Genomic DNA, 15416 nt, shown 5'->3' with positions numbered 1-15416 from the left:
AATAAATAAAATCTTTTTTTTTTTTTTAAAGTGCTGAAGGCAGGCACTTAACCGCTGAGTCACCCAGGGATCCCAATAAATAAAATCTTTAAAAAAATAAATAAATAAATAAAGCCACCTTGACTATCCTCTAAAGTTTAGGAGAAATTATTAGAAAATAAACTTCAGAACAAGTGAGTGCTCTTACAAATGTGAGCACTCTAAAAAACCCTGAATACTAAGCAGATTTACAACTGAATCTCAAAATACCTATCCCTTAGGGCTGTGGCTTTTTAAAAATTTCATCCCAATGCTTGGGTAATAATACATGTGATTTGTACTTACTTTTGTTTAAAGAGAGAAGATTCCTCATCCAAACTCAACTTTTTACGCATGGTCCCCTCGATCTCAGCTGCCAGAGATTCCTAAGAAAAAGAATTTGAGATTCCTATACTGATTATGTAAGAAGCCTGTTAGAAGAAATGAATTATCCTTAAATTAATTGAGTCTCCAGAGTCCAGTACTTTTGGTGTTATAATAAAAGAAAGCACAAGAAAACTGTCACAGGCCAAAATGCAAGGAAAAAAAGAGATATTCTGGAAATCTAACTTTTAACAAGAACCAATTTTTTTTATCATGATATATTTCACAGAACAGTGGAAAAAACCAACATGATAAATAGAAACTATTACATATGGAGACACAAAAAACAAAAGGTCTGAAAGGCTATAAACCAAGATGCCAATAATAATTCTCTCGAGGTCAGGATCTGATGGTATTTCATAATTTCTTTTTGCTTCTTTTAATTTCTAACTCTTCTACAAATAAATACATATAGCTTTTATAATATAGAAAAATCATTAAAGGAAAAGTAAGCAGGTTTCCCTTTTCCCCAGTCAGAGATGAGGATTTAATCTAGCATGGGTGCCATGCTCAGTGAAGCTGAGCAGACAATGACTAGAATTGGAGGTACTGGTGTGAACTCATATTTTTAAATATATATAGAGAGAGATTAACATAAATATGGACGGAAACATAGATATTGATGTGTTTGGGTGTGTGTACGAACACACACATATCTTCTAGCTCTATCTGCTGAGAGGGCCTAGATGAAAAAACACTCTAGTGGCAATGGATATACGGGACCCAAGTCTTGAATTCTAAGTATCATTCCTCATTAAAACTAACCAGACCTCCCTGGAGAAACGGCTGATTCCAGGACTGGGACAGGAAAAGCCAAGATGAGTTTGGAGGAGATCCCACTGGCCATATCTGGTTCAATTTAAGTATCAAAATATAAAATAGTAATAATGTATTATAATCCACTGACTAAAATGAGGCAGAAATGGGGCTTCTCGGTGGCTAAGTTGGTTATGTACCTGACTCTTGATTTTGACTCAGGTTACAATCTCAGGGTTGTGAGATCAAGCTCCGTGTCAGGCTTCATGCTGGGTGTGGAGTCTGCTAAAGATTCTCCCTCTCTACCCTGCCTGCCCTTCAATAAATGAATGAATGGGTGAATGAATGAATGAGTGAATGAATGAAGCAGAAAGGCTCTGACAAAACAATGTCAATGAACAAATGTTGAAAAAATTATGGAATTAGAAAATCACCATTTGGCAATCCTCATAGTAATAAATGAGCCAAATATGAACCATTATGGAATGTTAAAACTAGTGGATAAAAGTTTGCTAAGAAAAACAGGATATTTAAATAGTCTCAAAGTATAGTATCTTTCCACAAAATAGTAACTTGGACCACTTGTCTAAGGTAGCATCTGCCAATTTTCATCATTGCAAAATTAATTAGTAACATTAATTTAATTATCAACACTGATTAACTTTAGAGTGGGAAAAGTTGGCAGATATACTGTAACCTAGTTATTAAAGTTAATTAACATCATCAGTAAAGGGATAAATAGACAATGTGAGCCTCCTGATCCAGAGTACTGAGAAGAACATGGCATTATTTCTGCCAAAAATACACTGCCTGAATCTAATCCTGAGGAAACATCAGATAAACCCAAATTGAGGACATTCTACAAAGGTCATGAAAGGCAAGCAAACAACCAAATGCAATATATCCTTCAAAGGACATGGTTGGGACAAGTGGCAAAATTTAAATGAGCTCTGTGGATGAGACAGTATAGTATATATATGATAATTTCATGACTTTGATGGTTCTAGTGTGGTTAAATAGAGAGTTCTTATTTTTGGTAGATATACACTGAAGTAGTAGAAGTTAATAGGGTATATCTGTAACTTATTGTGAAATGGTCCAGAAAAAAAACAAAAGAATGATATGGCCAATGTAATTAAATATTAAAAACTGATAAATATAGGTGAAGAATATATGAGAGTTTTTGTACTATTGTTGCAATATTACCCTAAGTTTAAAATTATTTCAAAATAAAAAGTTAAAATACAAAAATCCTGCTCCCATGCTTTTCAAAAAAATCTACTAAAATTTACAGTTTGTTTTTTAAAAATTTCATAGGATTGCTTATAAGTACTTATGAACCAGATTGTTAAAATAATTCTTTGAACCAATATTACAGATTCTGGCATAAACTCACAAGTTTTCATTAATTTCTTTAATTCAAAAAATACTATATATTGATGAATTACACAAACATGAATCCTGCTCTCATGGCACTTATACTCTAGGTGGAATTAAATATATCAAGAAACTCAAGATCTGTTGAAAGAGGTTTTAGATGTTCAGAGTTCTATTTGAATAAGTAGTATGTGGTGGGCCTAGGGTAAGGATGTTTACCCAAGTTTAAGCAGCTCTATGGTATATAGACCTGAACCTAATTTCCTTAGGGTTCATCTCATATATTAACAATAAACCTGGAAGGTCATCTGTTAGAAGAAAGGTTGCAGTAAATAAGAGTATTAAGATAGAGGTAAATATGTAAATCAAGGCCTAAATCAATAAATGAATTCCAGAAACAAGGACAAACCACGCTAACTCTTCTCAAGATACTTTACACCACCAGAAATCATATCACTCTCAGAACAATCTAATCTTAAGCAAGTTTCCTTAAACAAGTAATAGATTTTCCAGAAAAACTCACCCCAGAAAAAGCTCCATATGACTGTGAAAGGTAAAGATGAGCAGAAGGGCCAGATCTACTTCGAAGTTCCTTTATTTCTTCTTGAGATTCATGCAACATTCCCAGACATTCCATATTCCTGTCTTGTAACTCATGCAGCTGAAAAAAAGGATGATAATTAGTTATATTCTCAAAATGACAATGGGGAAAATAAACCCCATCGGGATAAGTATTAATTTTATCCAGAGGGCTAGATAACTTCATGAATATACTTTCAACAGAAAAGCTCTAAAACAAACTAGGCAGGGAGACTATATATCTATATGTATCTATTAATTTTTAAGTCACCAGAACTAGGGATGTTTTGGTCAGAATTACACATAAACATGATTACCTAAAAATCTGAAATGTAGCTGAAGTAACTGTAACCATTAATTCAATATTTAATGTTTCATACCCTTAAAAAATAACTTACAGAGGTGGGGCACCTGGGTGGCTCAGTCAGGCATCTGCCTTCAGCTCAGGTCAAGATTGGGGTTCCTGGGATTGAGCCCTCCTCAGCAGGGAGTCTGCTTCTCCCTCTGCCCTTCCCCCTGCTCATGCTCGCTCTCTCTCCCAAATCAATCAATCAATCAATCAACCAATCAAATCTAAAATAATTACAGAGGTAGAGTAATAGCTGTGGGTCAAGTTAGGTCTAGCATGTTAGATGTGCATATTTTTAAACATCACTCTGAAGTCTGTAAATGAAAATATCAAGTCTACAAAGTACTATATATGTTGCCAGGGTGCTCAATCATCCTAAACAAGTAGTTTCTCCTCCCTTGTTTCAGAATCTTCTTTATATAGTTAGGTATGTAAGTATGGCAAAAGAGTATATAATTTTTTTTAAAAAAGACTATATTTATTTATTCATGAAAGACACAGAGAGAGAGGGAGGCAGAGACATAGGCAGAGGGAGAAGCAGGCTCCATGCAGGGAGCCTGATGTGGGACTTGATCCCAGGTCCCCAGGATCACGCTGTAGCCCGAAGGCAGGCGCTAAACCGCTGAGCCACCCGGGCTGCCCTGCCCTATAATTTTCAGAGTACATTTTAATTTCAAAAATTTTTTTCAAGTGTGGTATGTGGACTGGATCATGCAGATTCTAGACCCTTACTGTAGACCTACTCTATTAGAAACTTTTAGGGATGGTGCATAGGAATATCCATTTATAACTCATTTTGCCAGGTGATTATTATGTCTGCTAGGGAACCACTATTATATCTAATAAACAGAATTTTTATATAGATAGAAAGTAAAAGATTTTTGGTGTTTCTCCTGCCATAGCTGCAAAAACACTTATTATTAGAAATTATTTTAAAAAACTGTTGGGTTACAGTAGACTGGTAAAAGGGTCACATATTCTTAAAAAATCTTATAAAAGACAAGGTTTTCCCTATTAATCAAGAAAGATGTCATGTTATTAGTTTTAGGGACAGAATCTTTAAATTGCTTCACTTCTTTGATCTCATAATTTAATATTATTCTTTCATTGTTATTTAAAATATGGTAATAAACTTTAATCATTCTTACTCATGAAGATGAAACTATTCATCCTCTCTCCCCCCCAATATTACACAAGATAAAGGAAAATTTGATTACCTCCATTGTCAGTTGTCTTTGGGCATCTTTGGAAGCTTGTAGGTGAAGTCTCAGTTCCTCCTTCTCAATCACATGCTAACAACATATTTAAAAAAAAAAATGAGCCTTCCCATATAAAATATGGGCTACTTTCCCTTTTTAAAGACATCTTAAGAGTGTCTCTCAGGAGTATGGTCTAGAGGCTTATAAAAGCTAATCCTTCAAAAGCCAAATAAGAGCAATAAGAGCAATTAAAGGGCAGAATACAAAATCTATTAAGGTGTTCAGAGGTCAATGAGCATAAGTCACCAGTTCATATCTTAGTTTTCTAAGGAAAATCTAACCCCATTTGACAGAGGGACAAATAGTAACTTGAAAGAAGTTATTCATATTTCATGACAGAGAAAGACCATACCAGCAGTCAGGCTAAAGCACGGTAAAGGGGTAGGGAGCATGCTTGCTCTGTTTAATGTATCTAGCACTTTGCAGAGTGTATGGTACTAGGGCAGTGCTTAAGAAACATCTGCTGAATGAATGAATGAATGAATGAATGAACTTACTTCTTTAACTTTGTGCTGAAGATCCACAATTTGAGACAAGAGAGAAGAGATCTCTTCTTGGTACCGAATCAGTTCATCACTCTTCCCAGACAATTCTTCAGTCATTCTGGACATCTGAGCATTGGTTTCACCTGGGAAACAAAAGAGAAATTTAAAAATTAATAAAAATGTAGAGTAGGGTTTGACAAACTATTTCCTATAGGCTAAGTCCTATTTTGTAACAAGCAGGGGACTATATCATGAAGAGATTTTTAACATAAATTTGAAAAATAAACCCAAATAACTGAGTAGAGGAAAATAAAGATTCTTCTGAAATCGGCTAATGCTGAGAGGTGACCTGTAAGGCAAGCAAGCTAGAAGTTTTGCCTCAATCTTTTTCTTTATGCAGGACAAGAAGGCGAATTGCATATGTTTGCAAATTCTAACAACATCTCATTTATGTCTCTGAAAACCCTTCAGGGACATCAATAATACCCCGCAAGCAATGAAAATTAAACAACAAATGTACATTTCCAAATAAACAGTCACAATCTGTTAAAGCTGTGGAAATGGTTCTGCATAAAAGACTTTCTGGGATACCTTGCAAACTGAGTAAGGCCTCTGATGCAATCCTTAGAGCCAAGCATTCTTACATGCATATGGAATAGAAACTTTAGAATTCCATGAAGTAAATCTTGCATTTAAAACTCTGACATCAAACACAAATGGCAAAACTATTTCTCAGTGTTAGATGAAACTATTTTAAAATTGACAGAAGCTCTATGACATTTCAAAGGATGACAATAAGAAGCTAGGAGACTGGGATCTAAGCTTTTGGGCAAGTCATTTCCTCTTTTGTTTTTAAAAGTCTAAGAGGTGTGTAATGAACTTCTGATGGAGAAGGTTCAAGTGACATTCCTTCTGGTACTCTAACATTGAACTAATTTTATTTCAGTAGCTAAGCTATCATATTCTGACACCCATAGCCCAGATGAATTGGTATGGTGTTTCATATCTTCTCTTTCAACATAAAAGGTTATATATTTATAGAGAAATTAAGTGTCTTCCTCCAGTAAAGCCTTTTTCTGATTTATTTTTAAAAATTATTTTAAATTAACAATATCACACCAAAATAGGCTGTTACAGAGCATACAACTGCACTTAATACTCACTGAAAGCTTCATTTCCTTTCATGTGCTTACACTGATAAGAAAACTAGGTCTTAAATGATGATGGCAATTTGCAATAAAGATACTTCTTGAAAGTACATATGGTATTTTGTTTAGAGTTGTGGGCTCAATGTGATATTCCAAGATTTTTCAATAACTACTTAAAATTGTTTCTTGAGATGTTTCTACTGAAACCACTGATTTACTTTCTGAGTTGGTGATAATGTCACCAGAGAACTGTCCAAAAACTATGAAATAAAATGTGTTAATACATACGAAGTTCTTTAACACAGTCATTGACAAGCTGTTGTTCCTTCTCTTCATAGGTAATAGTTTCTGTCTTTATGTGACAAGCCTTTAAGAAAAAAAAAATCAGTCTGTGATAACATCTTCCAATGACTTTACAGTATTCACTTAAAAACGTTCAATGCTCATTTGAAGATAAAAGTCCATCAGTTAAAAAGGAAACATAAAATCCAAAAAGCTTTATCTAAAATAGATATGCGACAGGATATAACAAACATCTCCCCCTCATTCCTCTCAGGGCCTTTATACATGCCTATTCATTCCCCACCCTCACATGGTTCCCCTCCCCCTTACTTTTCTGGCTCGCTAATCCTAGGCTCGGATAAAATGTCATTTACTTAAGTAGGACTTTGATTCTCCCCCATATGTAAGTTCCAGAAACCCTGTAATTTTCCAACACAGTTCTTATCATAGTTTTAATCATTTAATTATTTGTGTAAACGCCATAAGATATATATTCAAAAAAAAAAAAACAAAGATATATATTCCATGCTGTGACTCTCTATTTCATCTATCAGCTTGCTATTCTATTTGTCAATGAATGGGATCTAAGGGACAATGGAAGGCAAATACACATGCCTTGGCTGTCACCCCCTTGTTGGAATATCAATAGTAAATACTTATTATGCCATTATTTTACCTCAATCCTACATGGATCTAAATCTGTGGCCTTTAAGGTAAAAGGAAAGTGGGAATCAGGTTGAATGTACCTTGGATCGAAGGGCCATATTCTCCTCTTCCAGTTCCTTGAGTTTTTCTTGCAGCATGTCCAACTGTAGCAAACCTTGAGATAAGCTAAAGGACTCATTGAACCGAAGAGGTGTAGAACAGCTGGAATCAGTTTCACTCTCTTCAGAAGCAATGGAGACAATTCGAAGTAATTCATCTTTCTTGGACAGCTCATGCTGCAGTTGATTAACCTGCAACCAAAGGGCTTGATTTATAAGATGTTCTTTATTTTGCATTATTTACATATAATATTGCTTTTAATTCATGGAGCAATCGTTTCTCACCATAAAATAAAATCATAAAACTAGCTGCTAGATTTTATTAAGGTTACAAGTATTAAAAAGAGAATAACAAACCTCAGATACTTAAGAAATGTTAGTGTTAACTCAACAAATGTAGCTTTTTCAATACTAGGTGAAAAGCCAATTTTTATATTCTATATAATAAGAATGTAGGAAGAAATTTTCATGTAAGATAATGATGCATTCCAACGTAAAAACAAAGCAAAACTGAAGAACCTTCAAACTGTCAGTAGAGACCTCTCCTTCAAAGTCTCATCCTGAATAAAGGCTCATATTTTTAAGCTTTTAAGTTAAATATAACTCTGCATGACTTTCTAACTTTAGTTTTGTAAAATAAATATTTTCACAAAGGCTCAAATGCTATTAAACACAATGCATTTTTTTTTTATAAAGATTTTATTTATTTATTCATGATAGTCAGAGAGAGAGAGAGAGAGAGAGAGGCAGAGACACAGGCAGAGGGAGAAGCAGGCCCCATGCACCGGGAGCCCGACGTGGGATTCGATCCCGGGTCTCCAGGATCACGCCCTAGGCCAAAGGCAGGCGCCAAACCGCTGCGCCACCCAGGGATCCCCACAATGCATTTATAAAATAAAAATGAAACCAGATAATAACAAACAACAGCAAATTTTAAATGTAACCATTCAGGTTAATAAAAAATCAGTTCTCTCTAAAAATATTTATTGCATGAAATAAATACATTTTCAAAAATTTCCTTTTCCTTTTGTTTGGGTTTTTGAATAAAGATACTTCAACCAGGTATCTATTATTTAGGGTTATTTTTTCAAAACAAATTTAAGATAAGATCCCAAGGAAGTCTACGTAAAGGGAGGAGGAGAAAGTGTTAGAATCTAAGCATGGTGTTAGTTTCGTAGGTACTGAACATAGCCTGTTATATTGACTAAGGTAGAGTCACATGAGCACTCCTCTGTACAATAACATTTCATTTCTCTACTGGTTAGTTCGATGGTTGCCAACAAAGTCAACAAGTACTCGTGTTATTTAGCTACCTGTTATTTCAGGGGCACCCGGAAAAAAACATTTCTTTGTTGACCAAGAACTAATTATTTCATGCTACAAATACTTGACCAATGACTTACTTGATCAAAGGCTTGTCCCAGTTGCTCCTCCAGAGCTTCATTCTGCTCAGACAAGACATGATTCCGTTTTAAGAGAGCTTGTCCAATTCGAGCAGCTAGCTCCAGATCACGATCTCTCTGTTAAAATACCAAATACAACTTCTGAGTACAAACAAAATTAAATGGTAGTTTAGAAATTCTTTAGTTTTGCTAAACTCAAAAGCAATGTCCTAGAAAGCATCAAGATTCATTTTAATGTCCAGCTATCATAAATAAACACAAGGCCTGATACACAAGTGGTGTTTAATACGTGCTCATCAAATGGATGGCCACCAGTTATAGATTTAAGAGAGCATTTCTTTTCAAGTGAGATTTATTGATCACCTTATTAATTAGGATCAAGCAACCCAATTTTTAAACTTATGATTTGGGAGAATTAAAAAATCAATATAGCCTTTACAAACTGAGGCTAGGGGATGGCACATAATGAAAGCCCAACAAATATTTGTTGAATGCATTTGTCTATTAAGCATGGTAATGATACAGTATTATGTTGAAAACAGTTCCAATTGGGATAGAGTTTCTATGCATTCAATCAGAGGCTTAAAGGAAAGCATAAACAAGAGCCCTATTGTCAACTGCTGCAAAAATGATAATGTGAGATAAAAAAGAGGGGATAACAGACTAGAAGTTTTGAGACTATAGGTTCTGCTAAAGCATAAAAAAAGGAGTCTAAAGAAGTCAGTGGTAAAAAAAAAAAAAAAAAAAAAAAAAGGTCAGTGGTAATGATGCAGGGAGGCCTAGAGTAAAGCCAAGCAAAGCAAGAGCTACTCCTTCTATATAAATGGTGATACTTAGCAAGGGTGTAGGAATCCCACCTATGTGATAGTGGTGAGGATTGTATTCTGTAGGATGAAAACAGTCAATATACCTCTAGCTGCCTTATATATGGGCATGGATGTGTTCCACTTAATCACTGTAAATAAAATTAAGCTTCTATCCTTTTACTTTATAACACATAAAACCAGGTGGATAAATTATCTCCAAATTTTCAGGGCCCACTTATCTCAGTTTCCATATAGCCTACGTGGCATACACAAAATCAGTCTAGAGAGCTGAGAGGGAGAGGGGAGGGGTTCTTCAAGGAGAAAGATAGTTTCTTTAAGATCAATTGTAGTTGAAGTATAAGGAGATATTCTAAGAATGCCAATTGGAAGAGATTTACCACACACAGTAAAAATGTCATGGACAAATGGAACTCAAATAACAGTCCAAACTGAAAGTAGAAAAAAGAAGATGCTGCAAATTGCTGGTATTGATCTGCCACGGACCTACTTCTTCAAAGCACAGCTTTGCTCCAGGATAATAGCAAGGGTTTATCTAAACACACACACACACACACACACACACACACACACACACAAACTTTAAAAAAATTTTTTTTTTTATTTGAGAGAAGGGAGCGAGAGCAAGCATGCACAAGGAGGGAGGGGCAGAGGAGAGGGAGAGGCAGGCTCCTGGCTGAGCAGGGAGCCTGATGCAGAACTCAATCCTAAGACTCTGGGATCATGACCTGAGCCGAAGGCAGAGGCTTAACTGACTGAGCCATCCAGGAGCCCCACAATTTTTTTAAAGATAGCTTTCTAGGATGGGGAAGCCAGCACCATCATAACAGCAACAACAAAAATTAAACCCTCTGAAACTTCCTTTTTTTTTTTTTTTTTTTTTTCCTCTGAAACTTCCTGACAATAAACTTCAGGAACCATCCTACTTTGGAATGCCAGTCCACTTATAACAATCTTATAATACAAAATAACCCAGAACACAGATATCACTGTTTTTCATTTGATCTGCAAACTTGATAGATTTTATGTGTCATCCTTGCGCATGGGCCATGCTAACCTTCTCTGTATCACTGCAATTTTAGTATATGTGCTGTCGAAGTGAGCACAAACTTGATAGATTTTAAATGATTGTCAAGGTTTAGCTTTCTGTACTAGAGAAAAAAAGATATATTCTTACCTCTGCCAGGAGGTGTGTAACCATGTCGATATCATTGTAAGTTTTGGTCATCTGCTCCACCCTGTCTGTGCCTAGAACTGAGACAGTTCAAAACAACTGTTTATAGTATTTAGAGATAACAGAAACTTTTAAATATTCATAAAATTTACAAGTTAGCAACAAACTCAGGCTTTTACAAAATCCCATTCAGGAGAATAAAAATATATGTGAAAGAAGAAATGTTTATGTATTAGACACTCATGAAATAGATCAATTCTTACAAACAAAATGTACATCATACAGTGAATTAAGAAAGTTATCAAATGATCATAAGATAACCACTTCCTGAGTATCTCCTTCTCCCTCTTTAAGATTAGAAATTTGGTGTACTCTCACTAGAGACTGCAGGCCTAAAGAATGGATTAAATCACCAATTGTTTTATGCCCTAAATTAAAATTCCTGAGGGACAAATTAATGAGGGATTATGCTATTACAAATATATTTAATTAGAATTCTGTTGTAATTATCTTAAATACCTGTGATCATCTATCACATGAACTAATATGAATAAATAAGTAACGGACTTGTAGGACTTTTGCAGTTCTGTTATGAAGCATAATCTTCTTTTGCTTAATTAAAAACCCTTTATGAAAATTTCCATCATATCTAGACCTCTGCTATAATATAAACTGTATACTATTACTTGCATAATTTAAGTCCAGTATTTCTGCATTAAGTTCAGGAACTGTCAATGCACTGCATAATATAGCTCCAAAGAGAATGCCTCGTATGACCCTAATGACTCCACAGTCACAATAAGCAATACCTTTTTAAGCTAATGATGCATACTTTTAATGTTAGAGTACACAACATAAAATGGATCTGTGTTTGACTTAGATTGATTTTATTATTTTATTATTAGTTTGCCCTGAAGTGTGAAAAACTAAGAGGCTTTAAAGCAAAAAAGCTAAATTACAAATTTGAGAGAATTTAGCCCTTCTTAAACTCCTATTCCATCATATGGAGGTGATACCACTCATCTCACAGGATCATTAGGAGGATGAAATACGATAATTCTATATCAGCAGTATTTATTGCTAAGTGTCATATTAACTGTTTATAGTCACTACTCTTTTTGTTTGTTTGTTTGTTTGTTTATAGTCACTATTCTTTAAACACAGCTGGTAGGTATGAAATAGCCTTGATTTAAAATTCTCTGTAAATAATGCACTGTACTGGCAGCAGACATTATTATTTAAGTCACCTGTAGTTCCTTAGTCCCATCTTAACATTGAGGTCACCCAAAAGACACCCTGAGACATTTTTTACTTTTATTTGAGCTTTTTATTTTCTTCCTAGCAAAAATGCTTGAAATGAATCTGGGAATCACCTAGAACTTAATTATTAACGACAGTCTTATTCCTAGCTAAAAGTAAAACAAAGTGCTGAGCTGATAGTAATAGGAGATGGAAAACTAAAGAGATCTGGATAAACCATTTTTACCCCCAAAGGATTTATATTTACAAGTAGAAAAACTGGCTCCATAATTTAACCACAGGGATAATGGAAACAGGGTTTTGGGCCAAAGGAATCTTCACAATTTATTTAGAGTGTGAGGTCTCCACTACTTCCAGTCTCAATAAGATGAGACCAAAAGAAAAAAATTAAATCCTATCTATGTTCTAAATTAATTACAGAAAACCACCCAATGGTTACAAACCCAAATGTTACTACCTAAGGTAGTGGGTCTCATCTCTACACCTGATTTTAGCCAAAAGGCAGAAAAGAGATGGGTATCATCTCTACACTCTAATTGATTTGGAGGAACCCCAGGGCACACACAGTAAAAGATGCCCAAGTGTTCTGGTGTGGAGCTAGCAATTGAAACTACCAATTCAGAGGTAACACTCGAAGCAAGAACCAGGAATCCTAGAGACTCGGTTTGTTTTTATAAAACTAACTGAAACAATATATTATTAACATAGTTTATATTACAGGATCAACCAGAGTTGAAGGTGAAGTGGTAAATTTATTTTGAAGTAAAACCAGTAAATTAAGAATGTAATAAAGAGCTGTGAGCTACAAGTTGTTCATGAAGAAGTGAAAAGAAAATAAAGGACACCATCATACAGAAAAGAACTGTTTAGAATAAAACATGTTTTAGTGAGGAGAAACTAACAATAGTGAGGATAATAATGAGGTGATAAGAACTCCTATCTCACAAGGTCATATAAAAACTTTGGGCTGCTCATTCTCAGTAATAGGCTCTTTGCACCATTCTGCTCTTTCTTTCACTGTTCCACCAAGATCAGAAGGCCTTTATCTGATGAAATAACCGGTATCCATCTGTGAATGCAGGTTATAGGACAACACAGATCCCAGTTTTTTAAAATTGTGAGCATAACTTATACATATAAATATAGGAGAGAGGCTGGAAGGATACACATTTAAATGTTAATAGTGGTTATCTCTGGGCAGGGATTATAGTTGATCTTTTGTTTTCTTTTCAGTCTTTTGCTTATTTTCCATGAAGAATAAATGTTATCTTTGCATTAGAAAAATAGCCGCTCTTTTCAGAGATTTCAAAAAGCAAAAATGAATTTTCGAATGCTTAAAGATATATTATGGCAAAGAAGTTAGATAATGCAACCAGAGTTCTCCAGTTTTGTTTTATGTCAAAGAGTCTATATGCTACCGAGCCCCAAAGGCTGAGCCACCTCAATTGCACAGAGCAGCTCAAGCAATGTGTGTCAGTCACAAAGCATATAAAAATGCAATGAATTTCTCTCTGCAGTCTAATCAGTTCTGTCTTCTCTTCCTCAACAGTGCTTCTGGCAGATAGGCTGCTTGGGAAGATTCCAAAAGTACTCAGGGCAAAGCTCTTAAATGTTCTCTTGGCATTTAGGCATTGTGACTAAATGCTTCCAAAGTGAGAGACTAATTCTTCACTGTAATTCTGTAACCACAAATGCAGAGCCAAGCAGACTGATTTTATTATAATCAATTCTATCAAATCTTATTTTCCCTTCAGTTCTCAGCTGTTAAAATAAATAAAAAAATTTTCCCTTCAGTTCTCAGCTGTTAAAATTTTATAAAAATAAAATGTAGTACAGAAATTAGCAGTGTCCTGTCCCTTGTTTACAGACTCAAAACTCCTAACTCTTAAAAAATTTTTATATATTAGGAGAGATGATAAACATCTTTACAGAACAATCCTTGCAAGTTGATTTTCAAAGGTTATTAATTAATGTTCAACATTTTTGGTGTAAGATTTGGGGAATCTGATGTTCCTGAAAAAATACGGGGTGGGGGGGTAGAATATACATAAATCCTTTCTAATTCTTACTTTAAGTTCTAATTCTGCATAATTTCATATCGGCAACTCAATCTCACATTTTTTCAGGATGGGAAGAGCCAATGTTAATCCATTTTGATATCCGTAATTTATATAGGATGGTATTTGATAGTTCTCTTATGTGCCCCTTTTCAAGATCTCAAGTTTTTACTACAATTACTGAAATTGAAAAAGGCTTCTAATCTCTCCAACTCTCAGCAAAAAATAAAAAACAAGGCAACAAAAACCCAAACCGAAACACACACCACCCATGTGGCATAGTAAAAGCCACAAGAGCTCCTGGTAACTAGACAAGTCTTACGGTTTTAACCCCAAAGAAGTGACGGCTGCTCTTGCTGCTATAATACAGAGAATATTTCTGCAATATAAAAAACTGCCTTCAAAAGAACTGAGAAGAAAAAGAAGGTGTCTGATGATATAAACTGTCTAGGACAGGCCTTCCTCAACAGGGCTCCTGGAGAGAATTAAGCCCTACACATAATGATTTGAGTGAGACAATTTTCTCAATTCTGCCATGGATAATACTCAATAGATGTCTTGGGGTATCTAAATTATTTTGTGTAATTGGTTGAGAGGAAATATAAAAATGCTAACCTCATGATATGATTTATGGTTGATGCTTTCTGAACATCATCAGTTATATTTCTTTTCCTGCCAGTATAAAGTAGTAATTTTTGAGGGCAGACTTTGAGGAAAAGTATAACCAGAAGTAATTATTTCTATAACTGTATTTCTCTCCCAAATTTTAAACCCTCTGTAATTCCTTAAATTCTTCAATTAACATCACTAAGAACGGCCATATAACTTTGGTTGACAATGCTTTATACTGATGGTTCTCAGATAGTAGTGTGCCATCAGTATCAGGAGGACTTGTTAAAACATGGACTGCTCTGCCCCACTCCCAGAATTTCTGATTCTGTAGATCTGGGGTGGAGGCCCAAGAATTTGTATTTCTAACAAGTTCCCAAGTGATGAAACTAAAGAGACTAAAACTTAAGAGACTAAACATTGCCTCCAACCCCCGACCCTTTTTTCTTATGCATTTATAAAGGGTACAGGCGATCCCTTATTCCCAAATAAAAAAATACCCTGAAAGGCAGATCAGACTTCTATTTTTAGCCTTTACGCGAACAAATGGTACCTTCTGTTATGATGTGCTCTGACCGCATTGCTCACCCCCACAGCTCATTCTTGGGTTTCTATCTTAATAAAATTAAGAAAATCCTGAAATGATCTGTTCTTTGAATATCTTAAATTTTATATATGGCAGGGAGTA

The 15416-nt window shown here is 35.0% G+C and overlaps 1 protein-coding gene and 1 non-coding gene across 3 annotated transcripts in view; both read right to left on the bottom strand.

Annotated features, from left to right (window-relative positions):
- The window catches only part of TRAK2 (trafficking kinesin protein 2), a 64990-nt gene that overhangs the window by 12657 nt on the left and 36917 nt on the right, over window positions 1–15416 (bottom strand). For both annotated transcript variants that reach the window (XM_077885423.1, XM_077885422.1), the window contains 8 exons: window positions 10806–10882; window positions 8805–8921; window positions 7384–7593; window positions 6644–6722; window positions 5220–5350; window positions 4681–4755; window positions 3059–3196; window positions 325–404 (listed from right to left, as the gene is read on the bottom strand). In XM_077885423.1, the coding sequence (XP_077741549.1) occupies window positions 325–404; window positions 3059–3196; window positions 4681–4755; window positions 5220–5350; window positions 6644–6722; window positions 7384–7593; window positions 8805–8921; window positions 10806–10882 (907 nt within the window). The remainder of the gene's footprint in view (window positions 1–324; window positions 405–3058; window positions 3197–4680; window positions 4756–5219; window positions 5351–6643; window positions 6723–7383; window positions 7594–8804; window positions 8922–10805; window positions 10883–15416) is intronic.
- Window positions 10627–10734, bottom strand: LOC144306294 (U6 spliceosomal RNA). Its single transcript, XR_013373366.1, has one exon. It is a non-coding gene; the product is annotated as a U6 spliceosomal RNA (small nuclear RNA).

The sequence above is a fragment of the Canis aureus genome, chromosome 36 (assembly GCF_053574225.1).
Source record: "Canis aureus isolate CA01 chromosome 36, VMU_Caureus_v.1.0, whole genome shotgun sequence".
NCBI lineage: Eukaryota > Metazoa > Chordata > Mammalia > Carnivora > Canidae > Canis > Canis aureus.
This window is presented reverse-complemented; position numbering and strand designations above follow the sequence as displayed.